This window comes from Dama dama, chromosome 19 (assembly GCF_033118175.1).
Source record: "Dama dama isolate Ldn47 chromosome 19, ASM3311817v1, whole genome shotgun sequence".
In the NCBI taxonomy this organism is placed as follows: Eukaryota; Metazoa; Chordata; class Mammalia; order Artiodactyla; family Cervidae; genus Dama; species Dama dama.
In genome coordinates this window covers 36998863-37018911 of record NC_083699.1, presented here as the reverse complement: position 1 = coordinate 37018911, position 20049 = coordinate 36998863, and the positions used below count along the sequence as shown (strand labels likewise).

Here is a 20049-nt window from a genome sequence, read left to right as displayed (position 1 = left end):
CCATGGACAGAGGAGCCTGGTGGGCTACAGTCCATGGAGCTGCAAAGAGTTGGACACAACTGAGTGACTGAGCACACACCCTGGAGGTGCATAAGACTGACATGGTATCCACCTTCTTATTCTCTCCTCTCAACAGTACCAAAATCTTCAGGGTCTAAGAAGCATTTTATTTCCACTTAAGCGGCCTTCTACTTTCTATGCAGGGCTTCAGCAGACCATATTGTATGCAAGTGTGATTTAAACGAACACTTACCAGAGAGCCAGAAATAAACCCATATACCTACAGTCAATTAATCTTCGACAAAGAAGGCAAGAATATAAAACGGGGAAAGAAAAAGTCTCTTCAGCTTAGTGGTGCTGGAAAAGTTGAACAGATGTATATAAAGCAATGAAGGTAGAACACACCTTTTCATCATGCACAAAAATAAACTCGAAATGGCTTAAAGACTTAAACATAAGCCATGACACCATAGAACTCCTGGAAGAGAACGCAGGCAGAGCATTCTCTGGCATAGATCGCACCAACGTTTTCTTTGGTCAGTCTCCCAAGGCAAAAGAAATAAAAACAAAAATAAACAAATGGGACATAATAAAATGTACAAGCTTTTTGTACAGCAAAGGAAACCTTAAACAAAACGAAAAGACAACCTATAGAATGGGAGAAAATACTGGCAAACAATACACCCAGCAAGGGTTTAATTTCCAAAATATATAAACAGATCATACAACTCAATAACAACAAGAAAAACCAATCGAAAAATGGACAGAAAACCTAAACAGACATTTCTCCAAAGACATACAGATAGCCAACAAACACATGAAAAGATGCTCAACATCACTATTAGAGAAATGTAAACTAAAACCACAATGAGATACCACCTCACACCAGTCAAAATGGCCATGATTAAAAAGTCTACAAGTGTTGGAGAAGGTATAGAGAGAAGAGAATGCTCCTACACTGTTACTGGGAATGTAAGTTGGTACAGCCGCTGTGGAAAACAGTATGAAGGTTCCCCAGAAAACTAAAAATAGAATTACCATATGATACAGCAATCCCATTTTGGGGCATATAGTCAGACAAAACTATAATTCAAAAAGACACATGCACCCCTATGTTCTTAGCAGCACTACTCACAAGACCCAAGACAGGGAAACAATCTAAATGTCCACTGACAGATGAATAGATAAAGATGTGGTACCTACATACATTGGAAGACTACTCAGTCATTAAAAAAAAAATTAAATAATGCCATTTGCAGCAACATGGATGCAACCAGAGATTATCATACCAAGTGAATTAAGTCAGAAGAAGAAAGACAAATACCAATATGAGATCACTCTTATGTGGAATCTAAAATATGGCACAAATCAATCTATCTATGAAATAGAAAGAGACTCACAGACAAAGAAAACAGATTTGTGGTTGCCAAGCGGGTGGAAGGGTGGGGGAGGGATGGACTGGGAGTGTGCGGTTAGTAGAATTACATAAAGAATGAATAAACAACAAGGTCCTACTGTATAGCACAGGGAACTACATTCAATATCCTGGGATATTGGAAATATCCTGGGATAATGGAAAAGAATATGAAAAAGAATGTTTGTATATGTATAACTTAGTCACTCCTGCTACACAGCAGAAATCAACACAACTCTGTATTTCAACTATAACTTTTTTAAAAAAAGAATACTTACCTTTTCAAGTTGGTCCTGTCACCACTATCTGAGCTTGCCACAGATGAAGTATCGTAAGAGTGAGAATCAATAGTGTCAATGTTTAACAATGTAGGATCTTCAAGAACAAAAGATTCATCTTCATCATCAGTCTAAATTAGAAGAACATGGATACATAAATTCAAAAGTCCAAATACTCTATAAGTCAAACAGGCATTAATGGGTTTCTGCTAAATAAACATATGCTTACTCTGTTTTTCACCCCTTTTCCGTGCACTGCTATTGACCAGAGAGGCACAGTAAAGAATTAAATTTCAACTCTAGATATCTCTCCCTACTTTTTTCACTCCAAAAACTTATTTCTTATAGCTGAAAGACGTAGGAGCAGTTATGCAGATTATATTTTTAGTTGCCAAATATTTCTTCATATTCAAACCTGTCTAGGTGCTTTACTAGTTAACTAACAGCCAATGGCTGATTGAAGAAAATAAACACCACCTGACTATAAACAGTATACCTTAACAAACATGACAAACAGAAGAAAGGCATTCTGGGTTGGAAACAACATGTACAAACACAGTGATTTCATAATATGAATTGTGCCAATGAAAAAGGAAGTAGTCTAAGATGAGCGGAGTATAGAAGTAGGAGTTGGAGATGATCCTAGAAACATAAGCTAGGACCCACACTGTAAAAAGGTTTATATTTCATTAAGCTAGGTGACAGGAGGTCCCACATTCACCACTGTATTTCTAGTGCCTAGTACAATGCCAGACACATAATCAGTACTCACTTACTTAATAAATTAATGTACTGCATACAGCAGGCAGTTGGAAGGCAAGGAGATCTCTAAGAAATCGACACATGATGAGAATCATGTTTAAAAAGATAAATGGGGCAGAATGAAGATGAATGAGAGTAGAGGGGAAGACTGGGGCAGGGAGACTAATAAGAACCAGGAAGAAGGCTACTGCAACGTCAAGGAAAGACAGAAGAGTTCAGTCTAGGAATGCAGCCGCAGGGGTCAAGAGAAGGAATAAGGAGACATTATTGAGGTAAAGTTAAAGATTCCTGCTTACCATTTAAACAGTGTTTTGTGGGGGGTGAAGGGGGTTAAGTTTAAGAAAGCCAAAAAAGATTCCAAGGATTCTAGCTACAGCAACTAGGCAAAAGGTAATACTACTAATTGAAATAAGAAAGAACAGCAGATAAAGCAAAATGAATCTAGCTTCAAACAAGCTGATTCTAGGCAGCAAACGTTAGACAAAAAAGTTCTGATCATACCTTCGGTTTCAGCTGGACTACCTTCTCCCTTATTTCGATCCACGTTAAGACAGCAGTCCACACTCCACTTTCTCGACCCATTACTGGCTACTGACTACTATTCTTGAAGTTACCAGTGGCCTGTTTTCCTTTAGCAAGCTACTGCCCCATATGCATCAAGTAATACCACTGGCCAAGCCTCACTTCTGGAAATTTTCTCTTCCCTTAGTTTCCAATACATCTCTTATTTACTGTTCCTTCAACTTATGTGGCCTCTTCTATTAGTCATGTTCTCTACTTTCTTTTCAACCCAACCTTTGAGTGATTCTGTTCCCAGGATTATATTCTTGGCTCTTGTCTCTTCCTACTTCACAAACTTTCTGTATGAAAAAGCGAATCCACACCTATAGCTTCAAATACCATGTCATGCTAAGGACTCCAAAATCTATATCTTTAGTACCAACATTTCTCTTGACGTTTAGGCCACATTTCCAACTGTTTTACAGATATCTCCACACACAAATGGAGTGCTAAGAACAGGATGAAGGTTTGCAAGGAGTTACTGTTACTTGAGAGCTGTGCAAGAATGGAAGGACTGCCTTAGGGAAAGGGAACGGAAACAACTCATAAATGAAATGCGGAACCAGGTCTTAAGCAAGCGAGTCAGCTAGAATCTTATTTGATTTTCTTAAGCAGCCCAGGGATATAATTAAAGAAAATAGATTAGCTAAATTAAGCCAGGGTTGAGGGCTTACGGGATTAAGCAGGAGGAAAAAAAATGAGGAAGATAATTAAGGGTATCAGTGAGGCTGAATTTAAAATTACTAGCTTCACGGTGTGTGCTGTGCTTAGTCACTCAGTTGTGTCCGACTCTTTGAGACCCCATGGACTGCAGCCCTCCAGGATCTTCTGTCCATGTAGATTTTCCAGGCAAGAATACTGGAATGGGTTGCCATGCCCTCCTCCAGGGGATCTTCCCAACCTAGGAATCAAACCAGGGTATCCTGCATTGCAGGTGGATTCTTTACCAACTGAGCCACCATGGAAGCTACACGGTAGAGATATCAATTCTCACAAACTGATGTGCAGAATTTATACAATCCTATCAAATTTCACCTGGTGTGTGTGTGTACACCAATAAAGTGATTCTAAAATTTATGCAGAAATGCAAAAGACTAAGAATAAGGAAGGCAATCTTAAAGAACAACAACAAAGCTGCAAGATTTGAACCTACTAGATATCAAGACCTATTATAAAGGTTCAAACAGACTGTCATATTGGGGCAAGTACAGAAAGACCAATGAAATCACACCCACCATATACAATCACCTGATTTAAAACAAAAAGTGACACCACAGAAATGGTGCTCAGTAAGTGCTGCTGCCTCATACCTCACACTATCACACACACAAACTTCACATGAACTGCAGATCTAATGTAAAAGGTAGAACAGAAAGATTTTAAAATAAGACGGCATCAACATAACCTTGAAATTTGCAAAATTTTCTTCAATAGGATGCAGCAAACAGCTAACAAAAATGGAAAAACTTAGTAAGCTGAACTACTGCTAAGACCTTCTGCTCATCGAAAGACACCATTAACTGAAGGGAAAAAGCCCACAGAATGGAAGAAGATATTTGCAATACATACATCTAATAGAAAGCTTATATACATCACATATAAAGAACTCCTAAAAATACTTTAAAAAATCAACTCAACAGAAAAAGGGCAAAAGACATGAAAAAGCAATTCACAAAAGAGATATCCAAAAGGCTACAACATATGTCAAGGAACACAATTTCATCAATCTTCAGGGAAATTCAGATTAAAACTCTGATGTGATGCTACTACACACCTATTAGGTACGAATGGTTAAAGTGAAAAAGAGAAAAAATAAAAAGCTGATGAAGATATGGGAACCATATCTTCATATATGATATGTTATATATACGTATTACCATATATATGCTATGGTAATATATATGGTAATATCATATATAACCATATCAGGTTATATATATAACCATATCCATATATTGCTGCAGAAAGCATACACTATCACAACCACTTTGAGGAACCTGTGGCAGTATCTACCAAAGCTGACCATGCCCATATCTGATGACACAGCGATTCTACTCTGAGGTACATACCCAGAAGAAATGTGTGTGTGTATGTGAAAACATGTGTATAGGTACCTAAAGACATGCGTAAGAATATTTACAGCAGCACTTGTCAAAGTGGCCAGACACTGGATATTATAAAACTGCCCATAAACAGTAGAATGAATAAAAAATGGTATGTATTTTACACAGCAATGGGAATGGATGAATAACTATATGCAGGAAAATAGAAATGATCTAAAAACACAATATTAGGGGAAATAAGTCAGACAAACAAAGGCATATATTGTATAATTCCATTTTTAGGAAGTTCAAAGCCAACAAGCCAATCAATGCTGGTAGAAGTCAGGATAGTGATTATCCCGAGTTCGATACTAAAGGAGCACAAGAGGAGTTTCTGGGGTGCTGGCAATGCTTTATTTCTTCAGATGGACTCCAGTTACATGAAGAATTCTGTTTGTGAAAATTCACCAAGCTGTACACTTTTTCTTTATGTATGTGATATCTCCATTAAGAGTTCAGAAGAAATATCCAGCTGCAAGAGCCAACAGCAGAACTGAAGTTAGGGCTACTCTCAAACACTAGAGACTAAACAGGATCAAGAGACTTGGTCCTCCGGAGGTCAAAGAGGAGGTTTAATGGAAGGGAGAGAATGTAGGAATGGGGGATGATTATTATTAGAGAATGGAATTTCAAGATTAAAAACCTCAGAAGTAGCACAGTTTCAAAGGATGACAAGGCCTAGTAACATTATTTCATGACCTAAGTTCTGAGATTTAGCATGTCTCAGTAATCTCTAACTTTCTGTAAAATAGATGTTCACTTCTTCCCAGCATCTCTTCAGGTTTATTTATGAAATTTTATAGGATATACATACCCACATATCCTGGAGCAAGTGCTTATTTACACTTTCTACTTTTGTCCCTTTTCTTTCTTAAAATCACTCTTCAATACTTCTTCCCTTTTTAGTCTTCATAATGTCCTTCAATTTATTTTTATTTTCACTTGTCCACCTGTTGAGCTCCCTGATGGTGTGACAGCCAGCCAATTTCCAGTCCTATTTTTCTCTCAAAATCAGAGACAATCACATAGGACTTCATAATCACAGTACTTAACACTGTGACCCAAAGGCACAAGGCACCCAAATTAGTGAGGAAGATAACAGTGACATCTTCTCAGTTAACCACTAGTGATTACTATACTTACTGATACCAGTAGGTATGTAAATTCTGCAAAGATAGCTTTCCTTCATTATAAACTACAGCCTCACTCATAAGAGCATTACTTTGACATTAGTGTTCAAAGATGTACAAACAGGGCTTTGTAAACATCCTCTAAGACTACTTTCAGTTCTCACTTTGTAATTGAAATAATTATGTAATTAACATCATGTTATGAAAACTGACAAATTAATCTCTTCATCTCTAAATGAAAGATTTCCTCTCTATTAGAAAGCAATAAATAAATATGACTTTAACAGGATAGTCTCTCATTGACCAAAGCCTTCTTGGTCAAAATTATAAATGCTCAAGTCTTCTTAATACAGATCAAACATAACATTTAAAAATATATTCAAAGAAACAGCAATATCAAGCTGATATTTTAAAAGAATAAAAGATATAATTCATAGAGAAAGTAGTTTGCATCCTATATAGTATTGCCTATAAACCTAAAAGTATAGATAAAGAAGTAATAAAAGGGCCAGAGCCAAAAAAAAAAAAAAAAAGCAAACCAGGGCCCAACCCCACCTATGGGGCCAGTGGGCATTTCTGTTGAGGAATCTTTGCATCATTATCTTTTACAAAACGTAACTATGGATCTGAAATAGATTTTTAAAAATCTTTCTCAAATTAGGAGCTAAAACTTCCAATGGGAGTCTTAAGCAAGTTGTTAAAAGATCAAGAAGAATGAGTTGAAGAATTGTCAGCAGATGCAGGGTACAAAAAAGCTAGCACACTTCATTAACATGTACTTCCAAAGAGCTCCTTTATAAAGCCTTTATGATCTGCTAATTCAAAAAGTAACATCATTTCAGAGCTCTGAGAAACTTTTTAATCAAAATGGTATTCACAAGATAAACATGGCGGCTTCATTTTCTTTATATAGAAGGATGATGAAATGCATTACAAGGCTGCAGATGCTCTTTTGTATCTCCTGAGGACGAGCTATTTGAACATCGCTGGTAGAGATGACATTATCAAAACATAATACAAATCTCAAAAGTATCATGAATTTAGTATTTCAACTCACTTGATAAAACATTTCTTTAGTAGGCCCAAGTATGAGGTATTGTCCTGGGCACAGAGATGAACAAGACATGGCTTCTGCCCCTGAAAAGCTCACAATCTAGAACTTTCTGCAATAATGGAAATACTCTTGGCATCTATGTTGTCCACTACAATAGCCACTAGCTACATGTGACAACTGAGCACTTGAACTGTGCCTTGTACAACTGAGCAAATGGATTTTTAATTTTTCTTTAACTGTAATCAGTTTAAATTGCCACATGTGACTGTTGGCTCCCATAGTGGACAATGCAGATCTGGAAACATACACTATAACCCAGAAGTATTCAAATCAACATGATAAACAGTGATTGTTAATATATACCTACTTCATTTAGTATGCTTTCCAGTGTTGGAGGAGTATCAACCTGAGGAATATCGAACTCCTTATCATCAATCTAAAAAGAGAAAAGAAATTAATGCTCACATAATAATACTTTCTCTCTTATAATTGGGAGGGTGTTTTGATTGATTAGAACTATTATCAATTAGAAGACAAACAGACCACCAAACTCTTCTCATGGAAAGCCAACTCAATAATTCATGATATTAAGGGTCAGGTCAAAAAACTACAGAACTGTTTCCCTTTCTATCCACATATTCAGAGTTTATCAAGAACAAATATGCACTGATGGCAACATCCTAACAATCCTTTCCAGAAAGCTTCTGTTGAAGGGCTTTGGCATCTGCTTTCTTAAACAAAACAGCATTTCTTACAACAAACCCTAAACTTCTAAGTCATAACAGATATACAAAGGTCTGACACTGAATTTCCTAATTATTTCATAAATTATGGTGGTTGGGTCAAACAACTTGCTATTAAATATTCACACTGTCACAAAAACCTATTGATATCAGATCAATGAGGGGAAAAAAAATCACTGCACAAGAATTCTAAGTCTACCACTAGCACTATGATAGAGATATTTAACATCGCTGCACTTCAGCTTCTTCCCCTGTAAAAATGGAGTATCAGAGTGTTGTGAAGCTCAAATGAGAAGATGTATTACAGTGTTTTATAAACTATAATCAGCTATAGAAATGAAGAGTAGTATTATTTCATAAAACTGTATATAGATGCCTATTAATCTATGCAAAAATGATGAATTTAGTTTTTGGATTATAAAGTGCACTCTAAACAACATTTGGGTTAAACATCACCACTTGACAAAAGCTGAATTTTTACCAGATCATTTCTGAACTCCAGTTCCTTGTCCAGATCTATGTAAGAGAATTTTGAAAGTGAAGCTTCTAGACTGAAAGACTTGTTCAGTTCCTCATCAGTAGTCTTGGCACAGAGGCTTTGTTCCACATTTTCATGGTCTGGTTCATTTTCCATGTTTACTTTTAATAACTGTATTCAGTCAATCCAAGCAAGTTTTTGTTTTGTTTTTTTAGCCTCAGATCATGATGAACTGAATGATGATCTCCTTTCAAAAAAGAAAAAATATATTATTTAGATTTCTTCAAATGGACATACCAAAGACTTACTGGGTCAGACTTTTGTGGAAACTGATTTCACTCAATCATCTGATTATAGACAAAGAGAAATCAACCCTGGGGTATGAGCTATGATATGGGGGGAGGGTTTTTATGGGAGCACAGAGGAATATCTGACTTAGGAGTCTGGGAAGTGGCCCACCACCCAAAGTCTTAAATCTGGTGACAGTGATGACATAGGACAAGCTCAACCACTAGACCTGGTACCAACCAGATTTATGTGCCTAAGAACAAGAGGGTAACTGGGGCCGAAATCTGCAGTTAGCCCCTTCTTCACATTCCCAAACCTGAGCAGATCTCCAATTCTCCGTGAAGATAAGCATATAGACCGGTTTTGTCATCAGCATCCAGACAGGGCCACAGACCTCTAAGGGAAACAGTGTAGACACAGAGGGCCCAGAATGGATAGCAAGTCACTTAATAGGACACTAGCAAATCTAAAGGTTCAGATTTATTAGAGGAGACAACAAGGACGCCAGTGTAAAATAATTCCACAGCTGACTAGAGATTTCTAGAAAGAAGGCTAGTTAAGGGAAAGCAGAGACAGTAAAGAAAAAGAAATGTATGAAAAATTTGTTTTTTCACAGCTCTAAATGATACAATATTATATCAAAAAGAAACATAATGTGGTTTACTTTAAAAAAAACTGTCTAGAAAACAACTGTCTGCAAAATTTCTGAAAAACTAAAAATATACGCAGGAAAAAAAATATATAGTTTAACCATTAAATTTGCCCTTACATGTTTTTAGTTTGTTATAATTAGGATACAAGTGACCAAACTTTAAAACGTTTATCACTTAGCTCTGCCTGTAAACAATAAAAAAACAAAAATATGAAAATAGAAACAATGCCACAGTAATGATAATAATAAAAGCAAAGGTAATTTTGTTTTCTAGACTAGGTGTTTTCCGTGGTACCCCATGAGCACTTCTCAGTAAGAAGATTTCTCAAATGATATACTACCCTCAGACGGCAGAAGGAAATGGCAACCCACTCCAGTATTCTTGCCTAGAAAATCCCATGTTCAGGGGAGCTGGGCGGGCTACAGTCTGTGGGGTCACAAAGAGTCAAAGACATGACTGCGCAACTAAGTGCTCAAGTACCACCAAACTTCCCCACCAGACAAACTTCTCTTACTCTCTATTCCTTACTGAAGTGAAGGCAGAAAAAAAAGCTGACAACCACTGAGCCACTGAAAGAATTAATTTTCCTAAAGGGAGTTGAGAATTAGTTGTTGTTACTGTTGTTTTAAAAATAACATGCCAAAAACTCACTGACAGTTTTATCTAATTAGGCTCATTTTTTGGAGAAGGCAATGGCACCCCACTCCAGTACTCTTGCCTGGAAAATCCCATGGACGAACAAGCCTGGTTGGTTGCAGTCGATGGGGTCGCTAAGAGTCGGAGACGACTGAGCGACTTCCCTTTCACATTTCACTTTCATGTGCTGGAGAAGGAAATGGCAACCCACTCCAGTGTTCTTGCCTGGAGAACCCCAGGGACAGGGGAGCCTGGTGGGCTGCCGTCTATGGGGTCACACAGAGTCAGACAACTGAAGCGACTTAGCAGCAGCAGCAGGCTCATTTTTAAGTGCTTAATGTGAATTCCACTTCCTTCAGTATTTCTTTTTATAATTTTTTAAAATGAATATCTACTATGCATAAGGTGTAGTCTCATGAAGACCGATTTTCAAGAGCTGAAACCAATTTGTGTAGCTAGTACATTTGTATATTACCAAACAGATTAATTCTTTTCATGTGTCACAGCAGACAGACTCTGAGGCTCTGGCCTACAAACACATGCTATCGACTACATTCCTAGAAGACATAACTGAGGGTACTCTGTGTCTGGCAACATTTGAAAGCATCTTTCTAATCTCGGGTACTAAATGTACTTATTTTGCAATAAGTCAAAGGCAGGAGCAGTATTAGCCTTTATGAGTCTTTCTTCAAAGAAGACTGAATTGGCTCATGACAAATTACTTCTCAATAAAGTTCCCTCTTATTTGTACCACTTAGCAAAAATGATTTCAATTAGTCAAGGACTACTTACAAATATGCACAAATATTTACAATCAGTGTTTCCTGAAGACAGTTAAGTTTTATTCTAGAATGTGAGGGTGGGATATTTCAAAAGAACAGCATGTATACTATCTATGGTGAAACAGATCACCAGCCCAGGTGGGATGCACGAGACAAGTGCTCCGGCCTGGTGCACTGGGAAGACCCAGAGGAATCGGGTGGAGAGGGAGGTGCGAGGGGGGATCGGGATTGGGAATACATGTAAATCCATGGCTGATTCATATCAATGTATGACAAAACCCACTGGAAAAAAAAATAATAATAATAAAAAAAAAAATAAAAATAAAAATAGTGGAAAAACCACATAACAAAAACAGAAACTTTAAATGACTCTATAACCTAAAACGTTTCATTCTTCACATTTGTGTCCCCAAAATAACTCCGAAAGGAAAACAGTTTTTTCCTGGCTCTTTTTATATCTTCTATCTGGAGTTAATAAGAGGTTCTCAAAACAGCTCAGCATCTGTGAACTCCAATACCATGCTGAAGAAGTTTCAAGAAATCAAGCATTCTGTGAAAAAAGAATGTCACCCTGCCATGCCACCCTACTTCATTTCTGACCTTCACTTCACCGAGCTCCTGTTAGTGTAATGTGGTGGCAAACTGGAAAGAATATAGACCAAAGAGTCAATTAAAATCATTACCTGAATCTGGACTTTACCAGTTCCTATCTATGACCTTGGTCAATCAATCTACCCTTTCTGAGCTCCTCTATTTCTATTATCTATAAGATGAAATATTGTGGCCATTTGTGCTGTTTGCCCAGAGCATCACCTCTTGTTCTGGAGAACGCTCTTTCAAACTATGTGCTTCCTGTGGAGGCTGTCAATAAAAAAGCCCCTATTAACAAAGACTGCACAATACAGCCAGGGTCCTTCACCAAGATGCACCAAAATGGAACTGTTCGTTAAACAATGAATAATAAGGCTAAGCAATATTCCCCACCTCTACCCCATCCCATTCTGCAGAAAAGGAGGTCATTTATTCAACCCATATCAAGATCTACTATGCATCTGTCACTGTCTCTACCAACAAAATTTACACTCTCGGTACAAATTCTTGAGCAAGAATGAAAGCAACCTATAACCAGAACCAGAGAAGAAGAGAAGAGAGTGTCCTGATATCATGCAAGCCCCAGGCTCCAATCTTTTATGTATGATGTTAGCTCCGGACACAGCCTTCCAGCATTAAGGCTACATAAGCCAACACAGTCCCCCAATTTTTCTTTTTTTCTGGGGCGGGGGGGGGGGGGGGGGGGGGTGCAGGGAAGAGTCACAATTAAGACTCCCAACTCTCAGGAATACAATTACCTATTTTGCAGAGTTACTGTGAAGAACAAATGATATAATGACTATAAAGCATTTAGGATAATGTCTGAACACAGAACAAGTATTCAAGAAATTTAAAACCTCAAGATTTCCAAATTCTTTTAAAGACCCTGAAACAAGATCTGGTACTTTTATAAAAGTCTAGCCAGTACTAAGTATTTCCAAAGGCTACCTTACCAAAAGGCTATACTTCTTATAATAACAATAATAGCAAAGTTTCCTCATGAACTGAATCGACTTCTCTGGTGATTCGGACAGGAAAGAATTCACCTGTAATGCATGAGACCTGGGTTCAATCCTTGGATGGGGAAGATCCCCTGAAGCAGGAAATGGCTACCCACTCCAGTATTCTTGCCTGGAGAATTCCATGGACAGAAGAACCTAGTGGGCTATAGTCCACAGGGTCGCAAAAGAGTTGGATGCAATTGAGCGACTAAACACAAACAGCAAAACATAAACTGAATGGTAGAGGTTAGCATCCTGAGTTGGGGAGACTACCCGGGACTCTCTAGATGGGCCCAATGTAACCAGAGTCTTTAAAAGTGTGAGGAAGGGGCAGAAGACAGTGTCAGAGAAAGAGATGTGACAACAAAAGCAGGGTCAGAGAAGGGCTGTGCTGCAGGCCTTGAAGATGGAGGAAGGGTGCCAGGAGCCAAGGAATTTAGGCAGTCTCTTGAAACTGCAAGAGACAAGGAGATGGACTCTCTTCTAGAAGGACCCTGGCCCTGCCACAGTTTGATTTTGGCCTAGTAAGACCAATGCTGGACTGGTGTGCTATAGAACTGTAAAATAATAAATCTGTGGTTTTTTTAAGGCATGAAATTTGTGGTAATTTGTTACAGCAGAAATAGAAAATGAATACATTAGCAAACTCCAATTAATTTCTTTCTGGCCATATCACCGGCATTCTGAAATACCTACCCCTCCCTTGTCACTTGGTATTGCCCAAATATTTATTGAGCAAACTCTTCCAAATGCAGACTACTGATGAAATGCTTAATACATGGTACTTGATATTACACCTAGACAGCATATTAAAAAGTAGAGACATTACTTTGTCAACAAAGATCCAACCAAGGCTATGGTTTTTCCAGCGGTCATGTATGGATGTGAGAGTTGGACAGTGAAGAAAGCTGAGCGCTGAAGAATTGATGCTTTCGAACTGTGGTGTTGGAGAAGACTCTTGAGAGTCCCTTGGACTGCAAGGAGATCCAACCAGTCCATCCTAAAGAGGATCAGTCCTGAATATTCATTGGCAGGACTGATGTTGAAGCTGAAACTCCAATACTTTGGCCACCTGATGTGAAGAGCTGACTCATTTGTAAAGACCCTGATGCTGGGAAAGATTGAGGGCAGGAGGAGAAGGGGATGACAGAGGATGAGATGGTTGGATGGCATCACTGACTCAATGGATATGAGTCTGGGTAAACTCTGGGAATTGGTGATGGACAGGGAGGCCTGGCGTGTTGAGGTTCATGGGGTCACAAAGAGTCAGACAGGACTGAGCAACTGAACTGACTGACTGATATTACACAATCGATGCAGAACAAAGAAATGAACTACTAGTAATTTCCTCTTGAGATACATTCTATAACTAGTTTTCACCCAACCATCCCGTAATCTAGGGTTTTTATAGTTTTCAAGGGGATGCCATGTCAGAGTGTACCTTCAGACTACACAACAGGTTACGTGAATCAGATTAATCTAACAGAGAATGTACATCACAGAATCATGATTACCCCATATGTTGTCCATTTCTGAGGACTGATAAACTAATAATTTAATAGCTTCAACCAAAGATCATCTGACATCCTGAGAGCTCCCAAGGTTACTCCCTCTTAATTATTCCTGACCAATGAATAAAGGAGGCCCAAGGAACATCTGGGGAAAACAAAAAGATGTGTACCATATAAACAGCAATAACCCCATTACAACACTGGCCAACTGAATAAGAACTCTAGAATGTGACCTACATTAAGCCAGGTTAAAGTGGAATTCTTCCACTAGTTTTTTTTTTTTTTAAACTTCAGCAGACATTCCCAACTGTTCACGTTTCAGGATCCTGTTTAATTTGCTGACATTCTTTTCCTTTCAAAAGTGTTATATGAGACACTTAGCACATTACACTGAAATCAAATCAAGTTGGGTTTTTTCCTAATATACTATAGCCTTTGAAAGATATCACAAAATCATGACATGGAAGCAATTTTACATGCCAACTTTGTTTCTGGTCTTTCCAATCCAAGTGTTTCTTTTCTATTTGTTTCAAGTTGTCTTCTTGTCGTTTGTTTTGTGAAGAAAAATGTAACAGAGAATGAACTTCTATGAGGTTTTCTATTATCTTACTCTGGTAAATGGGCTTATTTTTAACAGTTCCCCAATGCCTACAGGATAAAATTCCAAAATTTAAGCCATTCCAGGCAGAATAATAGTTCCTTTAAAACTAACCTTATTATATGTATCCAGAGTCTCTCAAGAATATCTTCCATTTTTCCTCCATGTCTGCTCTCACTAGCTCACGTTCCCTTCCTTTTCCTTCCATTTATCTAAATTCCCTCTTTCTGTCCCTTCCTCTGAGAACCTTCCCTCCCTAACCATCCTCAGAATCCAGAACGAACGTCTTTAGAACACAACCTTGGCACCTTCCTTATATTGATTCATTAGTTAATTTACCATGTGACTACATCTTTTCTCCCCAATTGTACAACAGAAATGGAACCAGGTGTCTTTGCTTACTTCACATCACTGGGTTCATTAACTTGCATAGCTACACAGACATTCAATATATATCTACTGATCAACACAAGAATTAGAAGACAGGAATAACACTTGCGTTGTGAATTAAATATATCAGTTTTATTACCTGTAATTGTTAAGCTTCAGAAGATACTACTTGACTCATAGCATATAGGAATCTATGCCATAACAAGCCAAGTTATAATTGAGTTCCACTTTTATGCAATCAGGCCTGTCAACTACAGATGATCATATTCATCCTTCAGATATCAGCTAAAACTTCGCCTCCTCAAAAGTCTTTTTTTCTCCTGCTCAACTAGACTAGGTTCCCAGTTAGCAGGTACCTGTAATATTGTTCTCCTTTTATTACCCCTATCACATTACAATCATTTTTTTCAGTGTCTGAACCTCCATTTCCTTCCCTCAACCGGAATGTGGGTTCCAAGAAAGCAAAGATCACATCTGCCCTTTTTCCATCACTGTATTCCCAGTGCCAAATTACACAGTAGCCTAATTACTCCAATTCATGCATCTACTCACTCTCCCCACAGAAGCAGCCAAGCAATGCTGCATCACTGGCTTCCAGAGCTTTAAACAGCAGTTCTGGTCATTCAAGATAAAATACGGTTAGTCATTCTACGCCCCTAAAAGCCCCCCACCTTGCAAGTTCCCCTCTCTGCAATTAAGTTTTTTTCCAATCTCTAACATTTTTTTAAATGACCATTTTGCTCACGTATGACGTGACACAAACTCCATAATTTAAAACATTTTATGCTGTTTTACATTAATTCGACCTATAGGCCAAGATGAAAACAGTGAAAAATATATCATATTCAGGGTTTTCCAGGAGGCCCTAGTGGTAAGAATTCACCTACCAATGCAGGTGGGGTTAGGAGATGCCTGGGTCGGGATCCCTGGGTCAGGAAGATCCCTTGGAGGAGGGCATGGCAACCCACTCCAATATTTTTGCTTGAAGAATTCCATGGACAGGGAAGCCTGGCAGGCTACAGTCCATAAGGCTGCAAAGAGTTAGACACGACTATAACAACTAAGCATGCACATCGTACATTCATTCAATTTACAGGAATTCAACCATTATCTTAGGCAAACAGAAAGAAATAAAAAGAAATGATTCTCGTAGGGGCTGGACTCTGCATACGATTCCCCTCAAGAACTACAAGCTTCTGAGTGTGTGTGGGGAAGGGATGGGTAGCTGCTGGCCTTTCATCAGTCTCACTTCTCACATGCCTCACACACAGAAAACCCATTTCACCTGTGCTCAAAGTAACACACAGCACGCTGTTCCAACATGGAGCAAAAACTGACTGTGACTGACTTCCTAAGAGATCATATGTCAGGCTCCTACATGACTCCTTCACAGGGTACTGCGGTGGTACTCAATTTTCAAGGTACTTTTTCACAAGTGAAAGTCACTCAGTCATGTCTGACGATTTGCAACCCCATGGACTGTAGTCCATGGAATTCTCCAGGCCAGAAGAGTGGAGTGGGTAGCCTTTCCCTTCTCCAGGGAATCTTCCCAACCCAGGGAACAAACCCAGGTCTCCCATATCACAGGCCAATTCTTTACCAGCTGGGCCACCAGGAAACCTTCTTCAATGGCCTAGGAAAAACTGGAAAAATAAGATTTCAGAAACCAGCAGTAAAGATATTACACCACCAGTCACAGGTGATGTGGAAATAAGTCACTTTAACCTTGAACTGCAACCAGACACTTACATGTAAGACAGAAAAAAAGTCTGAAAGTGTTTTTCTTTCTAATTTAATTATGCTGGTGTAGCACATAGAGCAAAGGACTTGAAAATTTATACTCTGATCCATGTGAAGGTAGTTTTAATCAAGGATGATGTTATTTGTAGCTAACTGGGCATCACACTTGAGGGCACTCATTTCACTTTACTCATGGACTTCAGAAACAGAGGTTTCAACCATGTAATTTTGGTGGTTCTGCCAATCAAATACCCTATCTGCTTAGCCAGAATAACAAGCACATGACACTCTTATATCCAAATAAACCAGTGTCCTTTCCTGAAATTTATAAATATTAGAGGTAGGAGTTTTCTCTTCTCTCTGCAGTGCTTAAGTTTGGATGAAGTAACAGAAAGGCTGTTACACAGAATGAAGATAATTCAAACATTAAGATCCATTTAAGAATAGAACAGTTCTTACAAATATGTACAGATGACACCTGAAGCTGTAGGTTAAGATGATATCTAAACTCTGGTGAAAACTATAAACAAATCAAAAGCTAAAAACACTTAAGTTTAACAGGACTTACTTTTCATTAACATACATAACTGACATTTGATATCACAATGGTTGAAACATCTATAAAAGAGTGGGAAAGAGCTGAAAAGTCACCAAGATGTCCCAGTATTCTGGAGACAGAAAACACCCATCTGCTGATACTGGTCCAGGTACAAAGAAAATGTATGTATAAAGGATAAGTAACATACTATTCCCTTGACCCCTGGAAAAAAATTTCTCACCTATAACTATGTCTCTTTGAGATAAGAAATCCAAAAGATCAACCAGAATTTTTTCTCGTTTATCTTTATTCTGCATTCTATGGAATACACCAGCTATTACCAGAGATTTCAATATCTACTCAATTCTTAAGTTTAACCATGAGCAAACCCATATCTTACACAAACACACGTAGAGTCTCCATCCCTATTTACATCAGATACTTGAAACACACACCTGATTCATAACTGATCTCCTAATCGCTGACATCTGGAGTAAAGCTGGCACCACAAGTTAAAAACCACGTTTGGTTTGTTCTTTGGGGTGCCGGGAGTGTGGTAGTGGACACAGCCTTCCTGACCATTCCAGTAGCAATCTAATATTAGCAGGGTATGAAGGAGGCATGCCTGTTTGGAGAAGGGTCCCCAGCAGTTACTGAGAACCGGTGGCATGGATCCTCTCTTACTGACACTAATCCATCCCACTTTCTCTCCTTTGAAGCACACCCAAACATTTTAGGCAACTCTGCCCTTCCCCACCACCACCACTTCCCCCGAGTACCACACTTGGAGAACTAACCAGGACACAGGAACGGCCTCGAACGTTAGAGACCCACGTGTCCCCTGCTGCCCTCACTCCACGGCACACTTCGCATCCAGAGAGAAACTGGACCGAACCTCACAGGGGTGCGCACAAATCCTAACAGATGGACACACACCCCGCCTAAGCCTCGGCTCCACGCTACAGCAGCACACTCATCCCAGGCCTCGAGGGATGGAGGAGCCTACACCTGTATCCCAGGCCCCAAAGGCGGGTTACACACCTGTTCCTTCTGGAGTAGTGACTACCGGCCTCCAAGACTCACAGTCTGGGTAAGCGAGTGCCCCTGCACCTCAGCCTCTCATTCCATGAAACCGACAACTGGAAGCTAACCCAGTTCCAGGCCAAACACAGGGTACTCCCCTCCGCCCCAGCGTCAACCCCGCCGGGCCGGTGGGCCTTGGTCCAGTTAGCCGCTGTCGGAAAGGGGCAAGGCTCAGGGACCCGGCCCGCGTTCTCTTGCCGCCCGGCGTACAGACCCGACCGGCGTCCCCACCCTGTTGGGCCACTCTCGGGAGATTCCTTACCTGAACTCTCAGCCGCGCCAGCCTAGGACCCCCACGACGTACCACGTGACCCCGCCCCCTGCTCCTGCCTCACGCATGCGCAGTATATACCCTTTGGCCACGCTTCCGCTTTCCTCTTCTCTCCCGGGTCTCTCCTGGGCGGTCCGCCCCGCTGCGCCACGCCCCCATTTAAAGGGCCAGAGATACATTTAAGTCCAGGAATTTAAGGGGTAATTAGAAGGAAATTAATTCTGCGGGCGCAGGAGGGCCGAGAAGAGGTACTCCACGTTCAAGGTCAGGAGTGGGGGCCGTGAGGAGCTACCCCTCGTGCAAGGTATGGAGCAGCAGCTGCGCTTTGCTGGAGCAGCCGTGAAGAGATACCCCACATCCAAGGTAAGAGAAACCCAAGTAAGACAGTAGGTGTTGCAAGAGGGCATCGGAGGGCAGACACACTGAAACCATAATCACAGAAAACTAGCCAATCTGATCACACAGACCACAGCCTTGTCTAACTCAATGAAACTAAGCCATGATGTGTCGGGCCACCCAAGAGGGACGGGTCATGGTGGAGAGGTCTGACAGAATGTGGCCCACTGGATGGCAAACCACTTCAGTATTCTTGCCTTGAGAACCCCATGAACAGTATGAAAAGGCGAAATGATAGCATACTGAAAGAGAAACTCCCCAGGACAGTAGTGGCCAATATGTTACTGGAGATCAGTGGAGAAATAACTCCAGAAAGAATGAAGGGATGGAGCCAAAGCAAAGACAATACCCGGTTGTGTATGTCACTGGTGATGGAAGCAAGGTCTGATATTGTAAACAGCAGTATTGCATAGGAACCTGGAATGTTAGGTCCATGAATCAAGGCAAATTGGAAGTGGTCAAACAGAAGATGGCAAGAGTAAACGTTGACATTCTAGGAATCAGCGAAGTGAAAGTGAAGTCGCTCAGTCGTGTCCGACTCTTTGCAACCCCAGGGACTGTAGCCTACCAGGCTCCTCCTTCCTTGGGATTTTCCAGGCAAGAATACCGGAGTGGGTTTCCATTTCCTTCTCCAGAGATCTTCCCAACCCAGGGATTGAACACAGGTCTCCCGCATTGTAGGCAGACGCTTCACCGTCTGAGCCACCAGGGAAGCCACCAGTGAACTAAAATGGACTGGAATGGGTGAATTTAACTCAGATGACCATTATATCTACTACTGTGGTGAGGAATCCCTTAGGAGAAATGGAGTAGCCATCATGGTCAACAAAAGAGTTCAAAATGCAGTACTTGGATGCAATCTCAAAAACGACAGAATGATCTCCGTTCGTTTCCAAGGCAAACCATTCAATATCACGGTAGTCCAAGCCTATGCCCCAACCAGTAACGCTGAAGAAGCTGAAGTTGAATGGTTTTATGAAGACCTACAAGACCTTTTAGAACTAAAACCCAAAAAAGATGTCCTTCTCGTTATAGGAAGCAAAAGTAGG

General features: G+C 39.9%; 1 protein-coding gene across 4 annotated transcripts in view; it reads right to left on the bottom strand.

Annotated features, from left to right (window-relative positions):
* The window catches only part of VPS8 (VPS8 subunit of CORVET complex), a 288453-nt gene extending 269776 nt beyond the window's left edge, over window positions 1-18677 (bottom strand). For 2 of the 4 annotated variants that reach the window (XM_061166734.1, XM_061166737.1), the window contains exons 1-5: window positions 18596-18677; window positions 15860-16003; window positions 8526-8769; window positions 7669-7737; window positions 1693-1823 (exon numbers count right to left, since the gene is read on the bottom strand). In XM_061166734.1, the coding sequence (XP_061022717.1) occupies window positions 1693-1823; window positions 7669-7737; window positions 8526-8678 (353 nt within the window). In that variant the 5' untranslated portion in view covers window positions 8679-8769; window positions 15860-16003; window positions 18596-18677. Of the gene's footprint in view, window positions 1-1692; window positions 1824-7668; window positions 7738-8525; window positions 8770-15859; window positions 16004-18291; window positions 18310-18595 lie in introns of those variants that run through there. The other 2 variants (XM_061166735.1, XM_061166736.1) reach the window with 2 other exon arrangements.
* Window positions 18678-20049: the final 1372 nt, after the last annotated feature.